Raw genomic sequence first — 17,586 nt, 5'->3', positions numbered from 1 at the left:
TGTGGATTCACACTTTTGAAAGAACAAAAGTAATAAATATCCTTAACTGAAAGACTTAAACATTTCTTGTAGTAAACGGTAGATTCCATCTTAACACATGAAAATTTAACAGAGGGGTTGCTCCATTAAAAATTTTAAAAACTTACGGAGACAAACCATAAAATCTTGCTGTCAATTCAAAACTAAAATGAGGATATTAAACTGCAATTCAGTCTTACAAAAATTACTTATTTAATACTTTCTTTCTAAAATTAAAATGAAACGTATTTCCCTCACAGCTTTCAGAATGGTTTTGGACAGAAGGTAACAAAAATTTTTACAAATGCATTTGTAGAACATTCTCCAAATGTAAAAATCTGATCATAAAAATGGATAAAGCATGAACGATCCTAAAACTTCAACCTAAAGGTGATATTATACATATGACACATCACATTTAAATACAACAGGCAGTTAAAAAGGCAAAAACACTTAGAACAGTACCACACAGAATGATTTAACTGTTGAAACAAATGCCTAATGAAGTTCATTTTAAAGGTAATTGTTTAAAATTGATAACCGTGATTTATTACCTGTATTTTAATTCAGCATATGCCTCCTTAAATTAAGCTCACAATTTCTCTGTATGTTATTTACTTCCAGCAAAGGGTTATCGCTAAAAGTCGATGTACTGATTAGCAGACCAGTGCAGAGTACAGGCAGTTCAGTTTAACTGAATGAACATTCATAATTTCTCATCTCATCATCCTCAGTCTCTGCCAGCCAGTATGATCAAAAATAAGAAAAACCAAAAGAAGCAAAACATGTCTAAAATAAGGGTGAACTCTTGAAAGTAATCCATTCAATAATCCCAAGATACTGATGGTTCTGATATTCATTCTACTAAGCAGGGATGTATTACATGTTTACACGCAGGTGATCTGGTATTTAGGTATAAAATATACTCCCACTATTTGTACAGTATAGAGAAACTAATATCAACTAGCACACAGTGATTTAGAGCTACATTTAACTTATAGACAAGACAGAGAATGATCTGCACAGCAGCAATGTACAGGCATGACAGAGACAGGAAAGTGTGCAGCCGGAGACCAGAGAGCTAGTGGTAACCTTACTGCTCATATAATTAGTATATATACTGTACAGGTATAATACATAGTCTGTGACCAACTGCAACAAGCAAAAACTAGGAGTGTTTCTGCAATCTCAGTCATAGTGAGGTTTCATCTGTGTATCCCGGAGACAGGAAATTGATGTTCCAAAAAGGAAAAACAAAACTCCATTCCTGAAACAAAGAAGAACATAAGTGTGCTGTAATGTAATGTTTTTGAAGAATATCGACACAAAGCATCACATCTCAAATGCAAAACATAGTTCAAAAGAGTTCTACTTTTTTGTAGAAAACAAAAGACAAAGAAGTGAGATGCTGCTGAGAACTGGATGCTAAATTCCTGTTCTTTGACAGTGGTTTTAGTTGTATGTGGGAAAGGAGTTGAGGGAGAGCTCACCGAGTCCACAGCACACCTGTGCTCCATTGAGGTGATCACATCGTCCTACTGTATTCAATACCGCTCTTGGAGGAAATCCCTGGCCAAGGTAAGAAGTTGCGGAGGAGACTCTGTGCTTGCCGGTATATCCTTTGAGGGATGGAGCAGGGTCTCAAGCTGGCCAGCGTGGACCCAATGTGCTGGATGTAGTCAGTAGGAGCAGAGTCAAGGAACATGCACGATAGCATGTGGATAGTCCAAGGAACCAGTTAACTCAAAAAGTTACATGCCAAATCATTTAACAATTTTGAAGCATTTAGGATAAATCATGGACTACTTTTACAGTTTTACTTTGATAATCTGAGGTAGATCAAAGTGTCAAGCAACATACAGCAGGCACTACAGTGCTAAGGAAGTGAGTGAAAGTTAATACTTAAACACAAGACTGAGCCAAGAGGGACACTGGTCAACAGACTGCCAGGAAATGAATCAACATCAAAGACCACATGGCCAGCATAGGACAACAGAAACAAACCGAAAATCCTACAATCCTGTGTGCAAAACCAAAGGATATAAGATGGTCCATGGGGGATGACCACCGTTGATGTAGAGAACATAGGTGAAGCCATCCTTTAGAACTCCCCGAATGGAATAGTAATAGGGCAAGTAGTGATGCTGCTTAAAGTCTCTGTTCTCATAGAAGTGAATGGCGGTATTGTTGGTGGTCAACACATGCAGGTAGATGGCTTTGCAGTGGTCCTGCGCGGTGGTTGATATGTGGTCCTTTAAGCTATCCAGCAAAAGGGAACCTAACAGAAACAAAGCTGATATGTCAAGAACAAGAAACCGTGTTTGTCTTTTATTGTCTTTATTGGTAACCATATCAAGCAGCATTTTGACCAATGTAGTTTAAGATATATGTAAGAGATTCAATCTCATACCTATTCCGTGTTTCCGGAATTCTTTCACCACTCCTAAGCTTAAGATGTAAGCAACCTGAGTGTCGACCGGAAAGCTTGATGCCAGAATGTCTCCATCCTAGGGGTAAGGGCAGAGAAAAAAATTAACCTGTTACCAAGTACAGGCGGAAGTAGTACAGTTTCAGCAGGTTCGACCACAGGGAGAAACCCCATTTTAGTCTTAAGTAGCTCAAAGATGTTGAGTAAAGGTCCAGCTGTAAAATGGCAATGACAATAAAAAAATTGGTAATTAGTTTCAAGCCATCTATAAAATTAAGTCAATAATTTCACTTTGCTGAAAAAAGTCACTCAAGGACGTTGAGAACAGCCCATCTCGTTAGTCAAAGTCTAAAAACAGAACTCTTTGGCAAAGTGTTCCACTTTAAGACCTTTCGAGCTGCAAATGTGACTGAACAGACAGACAAAAGTTACATGTCTGAATCCATGGCTTCTCATAAAACCCTTCAACTGATATGCTAACGATCTGAAAGCCTTTAATTCTGACGTTACTGTCAATACAAGTGCACACCTGGAAGCAGAGCTGTGTATGACAGACTGAAAAGCTCTCGTTAACACCCACTGTAAAAACTGATGGAACAGCCTCTAGGGTGATATGAAATTAGAAGTCGGTATGCAGAGCGTAACGCTGTCCTACCTCTTTATGCACCTTTGTCCGGCCTTTAATTTCTGCCACAATCATTCCCACAATACCACCTCTGTAGGTGGCTGCCAGTGAAAAGAACTTCTTGTTTGAGGTGATGTCGTGATACCATGAGTCTGGGTACCTGAAGGAAAAAAAGGTATAATGTCAGCAAAAAGTGTAACAAACGGGTAGTTTAGTACATCTCTATTTGTACATTCTTTGTGTATGAAAAGGTTCTGGTAACACTTGAAAATGCAGTACTCACTCAATAGGGAACCAGTCGCCACAAAGCAGTTTTATACTGTCTATGTCATCGTGGCAAAGCAGACGGAGCTTTATCTCACTGAGCACAGAGGGGAGCACCACGTCGGTCATTCACACCTTATTGAATCAGATTCATAAAACACTTATAATGGGGACAACTCAACACAATATTTCATAGGTACATAGTCTGAGATGAACAGACGTGAAATGAAAACTACTGCTGAAGAGAGAATTCCAATTCACCTGAAACAAACTTATTTTCAGTATTACTAGCAAATACAAATAAAACCCATTTCCAATAATTCTGCACCTTTACGTATACAACAACTAGTTCTAAACTTTCAAGAATCCCAAAATTCTCCATGAAAACAAATGCGCACGGTGTTTTAAATAGCAGACAAAATGGACCATAAATTTAACAAAAGGACTAAAGAAACGCCCTTGACAATAACTATGTACACGCAAAAACTAGTAATTTTTCCACGAAAAACCTTAAAGAAATACTCGTTAGGACGCAGAGAGCGCGCTCAGTTAAATGAACAAATGCAAATTTAAGCACTGACCAATAGGTGTCGAGTGAAGCAAGTATTACGTAGTCTTCAACATTGAATCACGCCCACAACGATTTGCATTCGCCGCTGAACAAACACGTGGTGTATACTAGCTAATAGGGGTTGACTGAAGCAGCATTACGTCTTTGTTAAACTTAACACCACGCCCAAACCTGACCTGTCAACCGTAATGCCTGGTGTATATATTCAAAATGATGCGAACGGACCAGCCAACTATCATGCACCGAATTAAGGGCATAATACACCACGTAAAGCATTAGCAGTTCGAGTAAAACAAGCAAATTAACGTAATAGTCTGCTAAAATGAGTTATATCATCTTTACCTACAGTCCATTAGTGAGGATGTACAAAAAAAAACAAACCTATCTAGACAGGTACAGTACACTTACACAAGTGAATATTATTATTCTACCTAGTTAACTGTTCACGCTACTTTACTGGGACGATAGTTATCGCATAAAAACTTAAATCTGATTAAAAATGTTAGCGCAAAAAGGACAAATCACTGATCAGCGTAAAGAAATTAGTGTCATTCTTAGCTACGTCGATGTTCTTAAAAAGATAATTAACAATCTACTTTCATTTAATTTCCAGTTGTTACACAGTACTTAAGTACTTATACCGTATCATTCAAGTGAATCAAGATACCCGGGGACGTTCATGCGTATTTTATCAACGCTGTACAGAAACTACTACCCAACCAGCCACAGAACATCAACACAACAGACATCTCCATGCATGACCCGAGACCAAAAATCTTAGCTGCCTTCTTCTCCAACACCCACAACCCACCAACCATATAAACAACATAGCTGACTTCAACTAATTTATTAATTGATGCACACACCCAACAGCGCAGAAAAGCCGCAACAGCTAATGACATGTTGGCGAGCGTACGCCGCAAGCGGGATAGACGTTGTCACCTGCTTTTCTGTGCTTACAGCAAGAGGAATGCGGACGACAGTTTCCCTTGCTGTCGCGAACGCTGCTCAGTGCAATGACAACACCATAGTAAAATAAAATTTAAAAAAAACTTTTTCTATACTGAGGAAATTAATATTGAAACGAGCGCCCCAGACTGATGCATTCGCTAGTTCCGGAAGCGTCCCTGACGTTAGTCGACTGGCAGACTAGGTTCTCCCCTTCCGGCATACATAGCGGAAGTCAGTCTCGTTCTGGCACTTTTGCGGAAGCATACTTTTTTAAGAAAAAATATTTTTATTAAACAATTTAAACACTAACAGTACAATAACGTTAATCCAGAACAATGAAACCTAGCCAGAATCTCAGAAATAAGCAAAATAAATAAGTAAATGAAAAAATAATACACAAAAAATTACAAAAAACACTCTATAACCAGACATGATTACATCAAAAATATTACAATAATGTAGTCTTAATAGCCGTATTATTACACTCCTCGATAGTGTTTATGTACTGCTTAATTCTTTAGGTGTTTTTATTAGCAAATTTGGACCTGTGTATATGATATTTGGCTTACATGGTTTATCAGTAATACATTTACAGACATCTCTCTATAGCTTTTTGGTATAACGACAGTGCCAAAAGAGGTGAGGCACCATCTCTGGGTGCAGGTTACAGGAAGAAAAAGAAAAAAAAAACTGTTTACATATATCCCATCCTTCAATTTTCTGAGAAAATGCTTTACAGGGTAGAATTTGTGAATAATCTTAAAAGATTTCCTTAACCCTGCTTGTTAAGTATTTGTGAGTCAGCAGCCAAACTTTCTCCTATGGGACAGTGTTATAAAAGGTATTCCAATAAGTACTGACATAAGGTAAGGTGGCAACTTCATTCTGAAAGAAAGAACGAACAGCTCCGTTATTTCTGAGAGACTGTGAGAAACAGATTCTTCCACAAGGAGTATCAACCAGATTTGCTATAGAGGCAACAGCAGGGTAAGAGATCTCTTTAAATAGTGTCACAGAGTCATTTGGAATAGCCTCCATTACCAGGCCAAACTCTTTCATTGTGACAGGAAACCTAAAATACAACATAAACTCAGAGTAACTCATCTCTTTGTGAGGCCTTCAACTGGCCCACCAGAAGGATATTTCTGTCAAACCAATTTCTTAAAAAGATACTCTTACCCTTATACAAGACCTCACCATTGTTCCAAATATAAGACCAATGTGGAGAAAAATTGTGCTTGTAAATTCACTTCCATGCCAACAGAGCCTGTTTGTGAAAGGCTGATGACTTAACTGGTAACATCTCTATCCTGATGATTCAGTGATGCAATACTACTGCACATCTGCACTTTACAAAGCTGCATCAGATACTTTTATTATGGGACTTTATTGCTACTACAGTACAAAACAGTTTACAGCTCATGTCCTGTGTATCTACTGTTCTGTATATTTATTGTCCTGTACTTGTGTCACACTGGTATGTATTTGCACTTTATCTAGTCTTGCATACTGTTCTGTGTTGCACCATGGTCCCAGAGAAACGACATTTCATTCCACCGTATACAAGCTATATAGAGGAACGACAATAAAAACCCATTCTAACTTGAACTATACTGTAATTGCACGGGGGCGCGGTGGGTCGGACCGGGTCCTGCTCTCCAGTGGGTCTGGGGTTCGAGTCCCGCTTGGGGTGCCTTGCGACGGGCTGGCGTCCCATCCTGGGTGTGTCCCCTCCCCCTCCGGCCTTACGCCCTGTGTTGCTGGGTAGGCTCCGGTTCCCCGCGACCCCGTTTGGGACAAGCGGTTCTGAAAATGTGTCTGTGTGTGTATGTATACTGTAATTGCACATCAAAAAGAATGAGAGGTCACCGATTTGGTCAAAAACAAACTTTGGAATGAAATTCCAGATAGAGGCATCATTTCTCAGGAATTGTTTTATCCAGTTAATTTTAAGAATCAAATTCAAGGTAGAAAGTCTGAGAAATCAAGCCCACCATTCTTAAATGAGTTAATAACCACCGACTTCCAAATATAGCATACTCGGTTTTTCCACAGAAAATTGAAGAGCATCTGGTCTATCGTTTTAGCAGTTTTGCTGTCTAAATACACTGAAGAGGCAACATAAGTAAGCCTGGAAATACCTTCTGCTTTGGACAAATTAACTCAGCAGCAGGCTGTACCTGCAAAACATTTTTCAAGAATAAAGTTGTATTACCTGCCAGCTGACTTATAATACTTCTTCCAGCAATAGAAATACCTTCCAAACTACTTAACTTAATAAAGTGCCAGAAGACTTGAGCAACAAGGAGAAAGAGGTACATAGAAACTGGACAACCCTGCCTAAAATATCTTTTGACAGAGAACCTGTGAGTAGTGCCATGACTTAACTTCAGAGAGCTGTTACCATTTGCATAGCAGGTTTTCATTGTGAAGTAACTCCTAAATCTAAAACTTTCCAAACAATAAAACATAAAAGGGTGCTCAACAGTATCAAATCCTTTGTAGAAATACACAAACAACATAAAGCTATCATCCACATCAAAATCAAAATAATCAATGATGTCTCGGACCAATCTTATATTACTGAAAATATGCCTGCTACTAAAAAATCCAAATTGATTTTCTTTAATAACTGAATCGGGGGGGGGGGGGGGGGGGGGGCGCAGTGGGTTGGACCAGGTCCTGCTCGCTGGTGGGTCTGGGGTTCGAGTCCCACTTGGGGTGCCTTGCGATAGACTGGCGTCCCATCCTGGCTGTGTCCCCTCCCCCTCCAGCCTTACGCCCTGTGTTGCTGGGTTAGGCTCCGGCTCCCCGCGACCTCGTATGGGACAAGCGGTTCAGAAAGTGTATGCGTAATAGCTGAATCTAACACTTGTTTAAATCTTCTGGCAAACATTTTTATAGTCATTGTTAAGTAAACTATTAGTATTGCATCATACTAGTGTGAAGAGCAGTTCAAGCAATGTTCTCTGAATAAAATTCAAACAAAAAGGGTGCAATGAACTAAGGAAAGAGTTTATAAAATTCAACAGTGATCCCATCATTGCCTGGTGACTTTTTAAATAATTTAATGGCATCCATAATTTCCTCTACAATAACTGGATGGTCACACATTAGTGTTTCATCTTTATTAATGCAATTCAGGGTGCTGAGATATTTAAAGAAGGCTGTCATGTCACCATCAATAAACTTAGATTTGTACAGTGTGGAGTAACAGCTATAACAAAAGTTGAAAATTTTCCTCTGGGCTATTGGCAATAATTCCCTCAACGTTTAACTGAGAAACAGAATTATGTTTAGCTCGTGACTTCTCGAGCTTGAAGAAATATGTAGAAATTTGCTCCCCATGCTCTAGCTACTTCTATCGAGGCCTTACGAAAGCTCCCTCTGCTCTCACTCTGTACATGTCATCCAATTTACTCTGTAGCTCAGTTAACCTTAACCTCCCCTCTTCCAATAAACTAATTGGCGGTAAACTCGAAAGGGTAGTAATTTCTGAAATAACCTCCTCCTCCAAAACACGTCTAGATTTGTGTGGTGTCCGAAAAGGAAGGTACACCGTTCTTTGGAGGTTTCCCTGAAACAAAGCACTGGAACACTTGAAGTGTGCAAACAAAGAGTTTATTAAGAACAGTAGCTCGCGTCACAAACTCACTTCACACCGCGGAACCTCATCTCTTTTTTGCGCAAAAACACCCCCGTTATATATAGTGCCGCCAATAACGGTTCCCGCTTCTTTTAGGAACTAACCAATGACAATTATCCTTTGTCAACTTACACCCTACAGGCCGGCAGGAACCTTTCTTTTACAAAACTCTCAAGGATTCGTTCTTGGTGTAAAACACCACAATTTGGTTACAAAACTGCTGTATTTTCTTAAATATTTGCCGATTTCAAACTTTAATAGCTCCCAGTTGCAACTAAACATACCATTCCTCTGGGCTTTATCCCAGTAATAAGTGATCAGCCTCTTCAGATTTGCGTTTAAGTAGGGAGCTGTTCAACTTCCAGTAAGAAGCCACTCTAGTGTAAGATGTTCCAGCAAAAAAGTTGATACTAATAAAGACAGCTTTGTGGTCAGTCAACGGTGTTGTCAAAATATTAACTGTAATGCTATTTCTCTCTAATACCTTTTAAACAAGCCAGAAGTCTATACATGACTGTATAGTGCCACCTCTGTTGCTCCAGGTATATAACACATCATTTACAAATTTCTCCCTGATATGTCAGTAACATCAAATTTGTCCATGAGAAACTGTAAAGTAGATTTTAAGCGTGAGGGTCAACCTGGGGGCCATTTATCCTTAGCCTCCTCCAAAACAACATTAAAATCTCCTCCTATCAACAAATAAGCCTTTGGATATTTGGACAGCCAGTGTACAAGTCTATCTTCCAACAATTAAGTAATTCATCATTGTTAGATTTAAACCCATAAATGTTAACCACAATCAAAGTAATACAATTATGTTTGATAACTAAACAAATGAAATGACCATGACAATCACAGAGTGCAGGACCTTACCTTCAAAATTGCTTTTTAGTGCTCTGACCCATGGGACAGCCAGACATCCCAACCCAATTGTGATTTTTAAAAATTAGTATCACTAGCAATTGAATGTCTGTCCTCGGGGGGTGGGAATCAGTTTTTAAGTACTTGCTAAACAAAAACAAGGCCTTATGCTTCACATTGCCTTTTAACCCCTTGGCATTCAACTAAACAACCAAAAAACATTAAAATACAAAGCTCAAATAAAAAATAACTTTTAACCTCTATTGTCTAATACTCTATAAAATAGGTAGGTCAATGAAATGAGTTGTACCACAGAACATTTCAAGTTATGTGAACAGAGACTTTTAGAAAAATTCTACAATAATCTAAGCTATATTAATGTGACAACTTTAACAACATAAAATATGCTTCTTAAATTAAAGTTGTCCAGCACTTAAAAAAAAATGGCATGTAAAATTATTGCCTGTACCAAGAGATAATCAGATAATCTATGCCTAATAACAAAACTATTTGTTAAATAAGGCACATGAGCAAAGAATAATAAGCGAACCTTTCACAAAGTCGTCCTGCAAGAGGCTCCTACGAAGTAGGCTGTCTTCCCCACTGCCTGGGCCTTCTGAACCTCTGGCCAAAACTGGTGCATAGTCTCCTGGTCTTCCTTAGAGAAATCCTCCTTAAACTGCAGGCCATGGCCATTCAGGTAGGAATAAGTCTTCGCAGAACCACACTTGCATCTGTAGTTCTGTGATTTGTGAGTTACTTGCCTGTACATTTTTTTCCATTGGTGTGATCAGTCTTTCCTTAGAAACAGTTAAGTAAACACTTAAAAATGAAACTGTTTAATGTATAAAAAATTTTATTACAACTGCCCAAAAACAAGGGTAGCTTTAAACACAAACATATGCAGCAATAAAGCATGGAATGAACTTGCCATATTTTTCACCCTGTATTCTGAAACAACTGCATTTTGTTACTTGTACCAATGTTACTGTTTTGAAAAAAAATTTTCTAAAATGCTGAAATAGGAACTTAGTTCACTTTTGTTTCACTTTGGCAGATTTTTATAAAGAGTTTTTTAAAGACAGGTTATTTGGCCAAAGGACAGATTTTACAAAAGACTTGTGGGATTAGATATACCTCTACAAAATAGTCCATATAAAAACCACAACGGATTAAATCATGGAAATCATCTGCCTTCTAAGTTTGTTTCATTAGCTATTTTCAGTAGTTTATAGAAGCTGGCCTTGGATAACCCCTGAGGACCCTATTACTTCTGTTTTGAAATACAACTTAAAATTTTTACAAAAAAAAAAAATTTGCCATCACATCTGTATTGGTCTTTCACAGCTTGTCGACCTTCCTTTGGTTTAAGAAAGGACATATGTTCCTTTACTATGCCAGTGAACAGGGCTACTGTCTATTGTCAATTGAGGATTGTAGCTGTTTTAGTTTTTTGACTTTCATGTACACACACACCTGCATACTCAAACAGAATACACACAACCTTTTGTTAACGCATGGGTCGGTATGGAAAGCTCATCCCTGGGATGAATGAGGGGTGCGCAGGGTGTGCTGCGGCAGCCGGTGTGGACGGGCGAGGAGGGTAGCCTAGCGGTGGTGTGTGGATGTGGGGGTAAAACCCAGGCTGAAATGCAGAATGGGGAGGTTGCTGGACTGGACCTGACATGACCAGCTGAAGTAAACTGTGGGGGAGGTATTAAAAAAAAAAAAAAAAAAGATAATTAGATATTTTAAAATTTGCTTATTTTAGGTAAGATTTTTATGCATGCACAAATACAGCATGACACCTGATTCCTCTGGAAGACACACATATGCAAAAAGTGATGAACAGAACATAAGTAAGTGTCCTGGTAAGTGTTGATCATAAGGTCTAAGGTCATCAATGTCACAGTATCAACATGTACTAATAATATATATGAAAACACTAAATAACCACACAGAAATTCAGACATTTTCTCTGAAGGCAAAAAAAAAGAATGACAGAACATAAGAAAAGAGATTCACATGATTTAGATTTGCTTATTTATGATCACGATGCTATGCTATGGAAAAAAACCCTTACTTGTTGTGGGGCAATCTGGAACAAATAGGTCTCAGGTCCTCTGGAAAAAGGAGGAAAAATTAACTTCCAAAATAATACAAAACTGACCAAAGTCCAGGAGAAAGCAAAAAGCCAGCTCACCTCGTGTGCAGAGCAGTGCTCCTGATGCCATAGCAACCTGCAACACCTGGGCCAGCCTATTGAGTGACAGCTCAATCTCCCTGGTGGCATTGAGGGGGTTCAGTTCCTCCACCAGCCGGCCCAGCTCCTCCACCAGCTGGACCATCTGCTCAAACTGTAGGAGCTCCAGCCGCCCAAACAGGTTCTTCTCCGTCAGGTGGGCCTGCAGCATCAGCAGGATCTGAAGGACGCTAAGATGGAGCTTAGAGTAGAGGGGGTCCAGGTCCACGCCTTCCTCCACAGACTCCCTGGCCAGCTTGCCTGTGTGACCATTAGCCACAGGAGCCTTGGAGTTCCTCTTGTAGGACAGTGGGGATTTAGCACACCAACGCACCAACCCAACCAAGGGAGTGATGCCCAATGAGCCCAGGGGCATGTTGGCTGAGATGGGCATGTTGAGGAAGGTGATGAGGCTGAGTCGGGGGTCATCAGTGATCCAGGTGACCACCATCTCCAACAGGCCAGAGGAAGGTATCAACTCCTCTGTTTGTGGAGACATGGAAAGAAATATTAACTAAGGAATATATAACTTTTAAAATTTCCCTTTAATTTGTTATTCATCACGCCAAAGCCATAAAACAAGTGGATGAAACACTGCTTTATGTGTTTTTCTGCAGCATTCAAATACAGGGAAAGATGATGACTTCATGGCAGAGTGAAGAGCCAACACACAGATTAACTCAGTGTTTGCACTCTCCCCTCCTCATCTCTCTCCATCAGCTTCCTGTAGCTGCCCTTATCAAGTGTCATGCTCTGGTTATGGCCTACAAGACGGTTAAAGAATCTGCACCGATACCTACAGGACCTTGTCACCCCCTACAGACCAGAACTCTGCTCCTCCACCTTCAGCTGTTTGGTGGTCCCACTTCACAAGAGCTCCAGAACCAAAAGCCCATCAGTTGTCAATTTTGGCTCCTTGTCTCTCAGAGCTGCTGAATCTTTCTAAGCATGGCAGAACGGTCTCAATCCCATCTCTTTCAGGCCCACTTCTTTCCTGACCTTCTAACAGCTACATAAATTAGTCTTAACACCATGTGTTATCATGTATTTGCTATTTCAATTTCACTTATATAGGCAAATATTTGACTGATGTGAACCAGCAACATGATTGTATCACACAGACAAGCTGTGCTTCGATAATCCTGTGTCTGTGACTAAAGCCCTTTGTCTGTTGTAGATGTTTCTGTACCTGAGGAGAGGTCATATAGGGCCGTTACAGCTGTGATGAACTGGCAGCAGAAGCGGGGACTGGCTGTGTAGATCTGTCTGAGGGTCTGTATAGAGCCGGGAACCAGGCTGCAGTAGTCATCAACCAGGACCTTGGCGAGCCGCACACAGTACAGGGCATGGGTCCGCTGCAATTGGCATGCAATGAAAGGAAACCAAGAGCAAGGAAGTATTAGAAGCACTTCATGCCTCACCTGGTATCAGCCACTTCTCTGCCCATGGCCTTGTGTTAAATAACCTGACTTCTAAACATAAAGCGGCACATAACGGCACTTTGGGTCAAACCTGCAGCCATGATGCAGCACACTCCAAAATGGGCACCCGGCACACGGCCACCGCCATAGAGACCAGCTTGCCCATCATCGCCATGCGGCTGTCGTCCGCCTTGCCACCTTGGGGGCTGAAGAGGGCAGAGAAGATGAGCTGGCGCACGGCATCCTTGCTCTGCTCCTGGAAGTAGCTGCACATGATCTCGAGCAGCTGCAGCTCCTGCATAGAGCTCATTCGCTGTGGTGGACAGGAAGCGACAGGGAAAAGGACATTACTGCTTTGACATCCCAGAGCATCTCCATCTGACTGCCAACTTCTAAAGGTTTCATGAAGCAGCTCAAGGCTGAAGACCTACTTTTAGTTGAATGTTGCGGTCTTTGGACACGTGGAAGATGAACTCCTCAACAAGCTCGATGGTGCCTTTGTCCACGATGGGCACAGCAGTGCTCTGCAACTGACTGCTGAAGTAGATATCGAGGTGGTAGAGTACCTCCTTGGCAGCGCTCAGGGCATCCCGCCTCAGCAGGGAATGGCGAATGTCGCTCATGGTGGTCCTGAGTCATACAGAGAGCCTGGTGTTAGTTGAATCATTAGGAGAAACGGCATCGTCACAAAGAAAGGTATCACACCTGCCAGATACTAACCCTTGTGTAATGTGGCAGGAGTTTCTGACTACTGCTAATCTATTGCTGTATTTTTGTTGATATAGACTGAACTCAGTCAATCCTTATATTTATGCTGGTAACAAATTTGTTAATTTCTGATTGTATTTATTATTGGAATTAAACATTTATTAATTCAGCATACACATTTCTCCAAAACAACATTCATCTCAGAGAACAATGTGTGTCTTACACCAACAGGGACATGATTACACAGTTTCATTTATAATCCCAATCAATCTACTGTTGAATTTATTATTGCATTTATTAATCTACAAACCCATTTATGACTGTAGATAGTGTTACATTTATGAATGAAATCAATTTAACTGATAACTGAAACATACCAGAACTACATTCACTGTATTGACTGCAATGGAATGTTATAATTACAGTAAATACTGGTTGCATTTATTAATCTGCTGTTGCGCGTATGACTGCACTGAATTTACTGTTTTATTCATGAATGTATGACTGCTACTACTGCATTTTTGAGTAATAAAAAATGCAAAACGAAGGGATGACGATGATGGTGAGGGCTGTTTTTGTGAACCAAATCAATTCATCAAATTCATGTAACAATATGATAATCATAATCGAGCATCAATATCATCATGAGCATGGACTGAAAATACGACGGGTTACGGATTAACTTCCTGACAGAGAGAATAAAGATGAGCAAATGGTTTTCTGTAGTCACATTTAAAAGGAGTGGGATTACAATATTCTTTTACTTTAGTAAGTGTGTGTAGTAGTGTGTACCAGTCAGTCCAGTATCTATCTCGCCCTCGGCCTGCTGCTTTCATACTGAAAATGTTTAAAAAAAATAAACAGCTAAAACCACACACACCCCATCAAAAACGCTGAGTTTACTTCTTACCTAAAGCGTTAGTGCTGTTCTTACATGACGTTCCTGATAATTTCATACAGTTTTATGTTAAAGAAAACACAAAGTTGGAAGAGGACCCTACACGCGAGCCGTGCGATAGGCTATAGTACGGCGACCTGTTTGCGACAAAATGCACTTCGCGTTTCGATAATAGAACTCCTCTGACGCAATGGAGCTTCAAGCATTATCTCGCAGTTTCACAGTGAAGGTTTTTTTTTTTCAAATTTTTAAAAATTAATGCTGTAGTAGTATTTCGATTGTCTGAATCACTACAGACTAGTGGCAGTTACTCTAATGAAATGCTTTGAGAGTCTGCTGCTTGGACACACCGACTGAATGGAGTATCACTGACAGTTTGGACCTTCAACTTGCATATTGTCACAACTGGTCCACACAGAGGATGCATTATCCCTCTCACTTCACACTATCCGGCTCAACTAGACAATAACAACTGCTAGAGTACTGTCTGTAAACAACTGATTTATATTCAGCACAGTTGTGCCAACAAACATCATCAGCAAGCTGCAAGACTTGGACTCAGTAGTACCATACTTTGAAATTGGGTCCTAGACTAACTGGCAGACCTCAGCATATGTTGGTTGGTAGCACTACCATCTTCACACTAATTGTCAGCAAGGGCATCCCATAGGGCATCGTGCTAAGCTCCGGCTGTACATCTTGGTGACATATGACTGTGTGGACAGACTCAGGACTAAGTGGCAACTCTGGCAGTAGCAGCCTGTTTGTGTTTAGGTTGGATAATTGAGACTCTACTGCAGTATGAATGAAAATGAGAAGTGGCACCCCCTTGTGATTGACCTCTGCCTCTTCTTCACAGAAACTGTTGGCTTCTCGGCTTCTTCCCCATGTCGGCTGTCGGTTGGCTCCAAATAGTTGGTTTTGTGGGACCGTTGCATCTGTGTGGCATGAGCTGCCTTCCACCTCTCCATCAGTGAGTCAACAGTGCACACTTGATATCCACACACTTACCTACTGCTTTTACCTTACAGGTTAGAAGTCTCAGAGTACTTGGGCCTAACAACTCAGTTACAAAGAAACAAAGAAGACGGTTGACTACAGACTATCATAAAATAACGCTTTTATAGAGCTATAAGTATGCCTACTGGCCACAGAAGAAAGGAGAAAAACTCTCAAATGAAAACTGAGGGAGAAAAAACCTCTGGGGGTCCAAGGGCCAGTGGCTGCACACCCCTCCTAGGCATTCTAGATTAAATAAGACTTCTAAGCCAGTTTAATAAGTAAGTAAGTAATAATGGGATTGTTGCTGTATGGTAGCTTGATTTCCCAGTTCAGCAACGTTACGTCTCGTCCATCATGGCAGTTGGTCATCATCTTCAGTCAGCATGGGGTGGGTCTGTGGCTGCTGGCCGGCCTTCTCAAGTCTGATTATAGGGAGACAATGCTCAACAAAAGAACAAAGTAATTAGTACATTCTAACTTAAACAAGTACATTTAATATGCTTTGGTATAAAGGTGGGAAAAACAAACACAGCCAGATGGAATTACATTTCAAGGTGGAATGCCTGAGTAAACATGTAAGTCTTTAGTCTGGATTTGAAGACTGATACAGATGGGGCATTTCTTGCAGTAATTGGTAGACTATTCCACTGTTTAGGTGCTCTATAACTAAAGGTGCAACCTCCTACTGAGGTCTTATTAATCATAGGTACTTTAAGGTAACCTGCATCCAGTGAGCGAAGATATCGTCCTGGGATACACTGTAAGAATCAACAATCTCACAAAGGTAAGCAGGAGCAATGCCATGTACTCCTTTATAGGTCAAAAGTAGGATTTTACACACACACACACACACACACACACACACACACACACACACACACACATTTTCGGAACCGCTTGTCCCATACGGGGTCGCGGGGAACCGGAGCCTACCCGGTAACACAGGGCGTAAGGCCGGAGGAGGAGGGGACACACCCAGGACGGGACACCAGTCCGTCGCAAGGCACCCCAAGCAGGACTTGAACCCCAGACCCACCGGACAGCAGGACTGTGGTTCAACCCACTGCGCCCCACTCTAGGATTTTATAAATCGACTCTAAATGTAACCAGGAGCCAATGCAATGATTTAAGTACCGGTGTTACATGGTCATACTTCCTAGTTCTAGTAACAATTCTCCCAGCTGCATTTTGTACCAACTGTAGCCTGGATACAGTCTGATATGGACAACCCAATAATAAAGCATTACAACAGTCCAGCCTGCTTGAAACAAAAGCATGAACAAATTTCTCAGCAACCTGCCTACATAGGAATCACTGTAATTTAACTATGTTTTCAAAGTGAAGGAAGCACAACTTAGTCAAAACATTTACATGAGATACAAATGACAGCTTCCCATCCAACAGGACACCTAAACCCTTGACACAATCTGTACACTTGAAACTAATAACATTTGTGGTAAAGATTGGAGTGATTGTGTCAAGTGTTTTGGCATCACCACCCACCACAAGTAGCTCTGTTTAACTGGCATTAGAGATTAAAAAATCTTGCTCATCCATAGTTTTATATTGCTAAAACAATTAGCTAAAGACACCACATGTGATGGGTCATCAGCCTTAAACGAAACATACAGCTGTGTGTCATCGGCATATGAATTGAAACAAATCAGTTGATCTTTGAGGATTTAAAGAGGTAATAATGGATCAATGAGAAGGGTGCCCAAATGTCTTCATGTGCAACATTGTTGTGATCAATCCAGCAAATGTCTTACTGTGCAGTAAAATGTGCAGAAATATGTGATGCCAGCAAAGGCACTGGATAGATGGTTTAAGAAGGGAGGTGTGTGATGTTTAAGTCTGTACTGAACTGCTCCTGTGTCTTGTGAAAATACATCCCTTTTTCTTACAATGAGATTAATATTAAGTACTAAAGTATTTTCCCTGTTACACG

General features: G+C 40.5%; 2 protein-coding genes across 4 annotated transcripts; both read right to left on the bottom strand.

Annotated features, from left to right (window-relative positions):
- Positions 1–366: 366 nt before the first annotated feature.
- On the bottom strand, positions 367–5,033 carry naa60 (N-alpha-acetyltransferase 60, NatF catalytic subunit). 3 transcript variants are annotated; one of them, XM_018754668.1, is made up of 7 exons: positions 4,849–5,033; positions 3,355–3,470; positions 3,102–3,231; positions 2,429–2,525; positions 2,062–2,296; positions 1,509–1,700; positions 367–1,285 (listed from the first exon to the last, which is right to left on the bottom strand). In XM_018754668.1, the coding sequence occupies exons 2-6, from the start codon at positions 3,462–3,464 to the stop codon at positions 1,544–1,546; spliced, it is 729 nt and encodes a 242-aa protein (XP_018610184.1). In that variant the 5' UTR covers positions 3,465–3,470; positions 4,849–5,033; the 3' UTR covers positions 367–1,285; positions 1,509–1,543. The 3 variants fall into 3 exon arrangements, with proteins under 3 accessions (XP_018610184.1, XP_018610185.1, XP_018610186.1); XM_018754669.1 differs by having other exon boundaries at positions 4,867–5,033; XM_018754670.1 differs by lacking the exon at positions 4,849–5,033 and adding an exon at positions 3,597–3,688.
- Positions 5,034–10,205: 5,172 nt separating this feature from the next.
- Positions 10,206–14,763, bottom strand: ints15 (integrator complex subunit 15). Its single transcript, XM_018754673.2, has 7 exons — positions 14,649–14,763; positions 13,462–13,660; positions 13,122–13,343; positions 12,799–12,964; positions 11,571–12,092; positions 11,451–11,490; positions 10,206–11,070 (listed from the first exon to the last, which is right to left on the bottom strand). The coding sequence occupies exons 2-7, from the start codon at positions 13,651–13,653 to the stop codon at positions 10,878–10,880; spliced, it is 1,335 nt and encodes a 444-aa protein (XP_018610189.1). The 5' UTR covers positions 13,654–13,660; positions 14,649–14,763; the 3' UTR covers positions 10,206–10,877.
- Positions 14,764–17,586: the final 2,823 nt, after the last annotated feature.

The sequence above is a fragment of the Scleropages formosus genome, chromosome 8, assembly GCF_900964775.1.
Source record: "Scleropages formosus chromosome 8, fSclFor1.1, whole genome shotgun sequence".
In the NCBI taxonomy this organism is placed as follows: domain Eukaryota; kingdom Metazoa; phylum Chordata; class Actinopteri; order Osteoglossiformes; family Osteoglossidae; genus Scleropages; species Scleropages formosus.
Note: the sequence above shows the minus strand (reverse complement) of the source record. Positions and strands in the feature narration are given on the sequence as shown.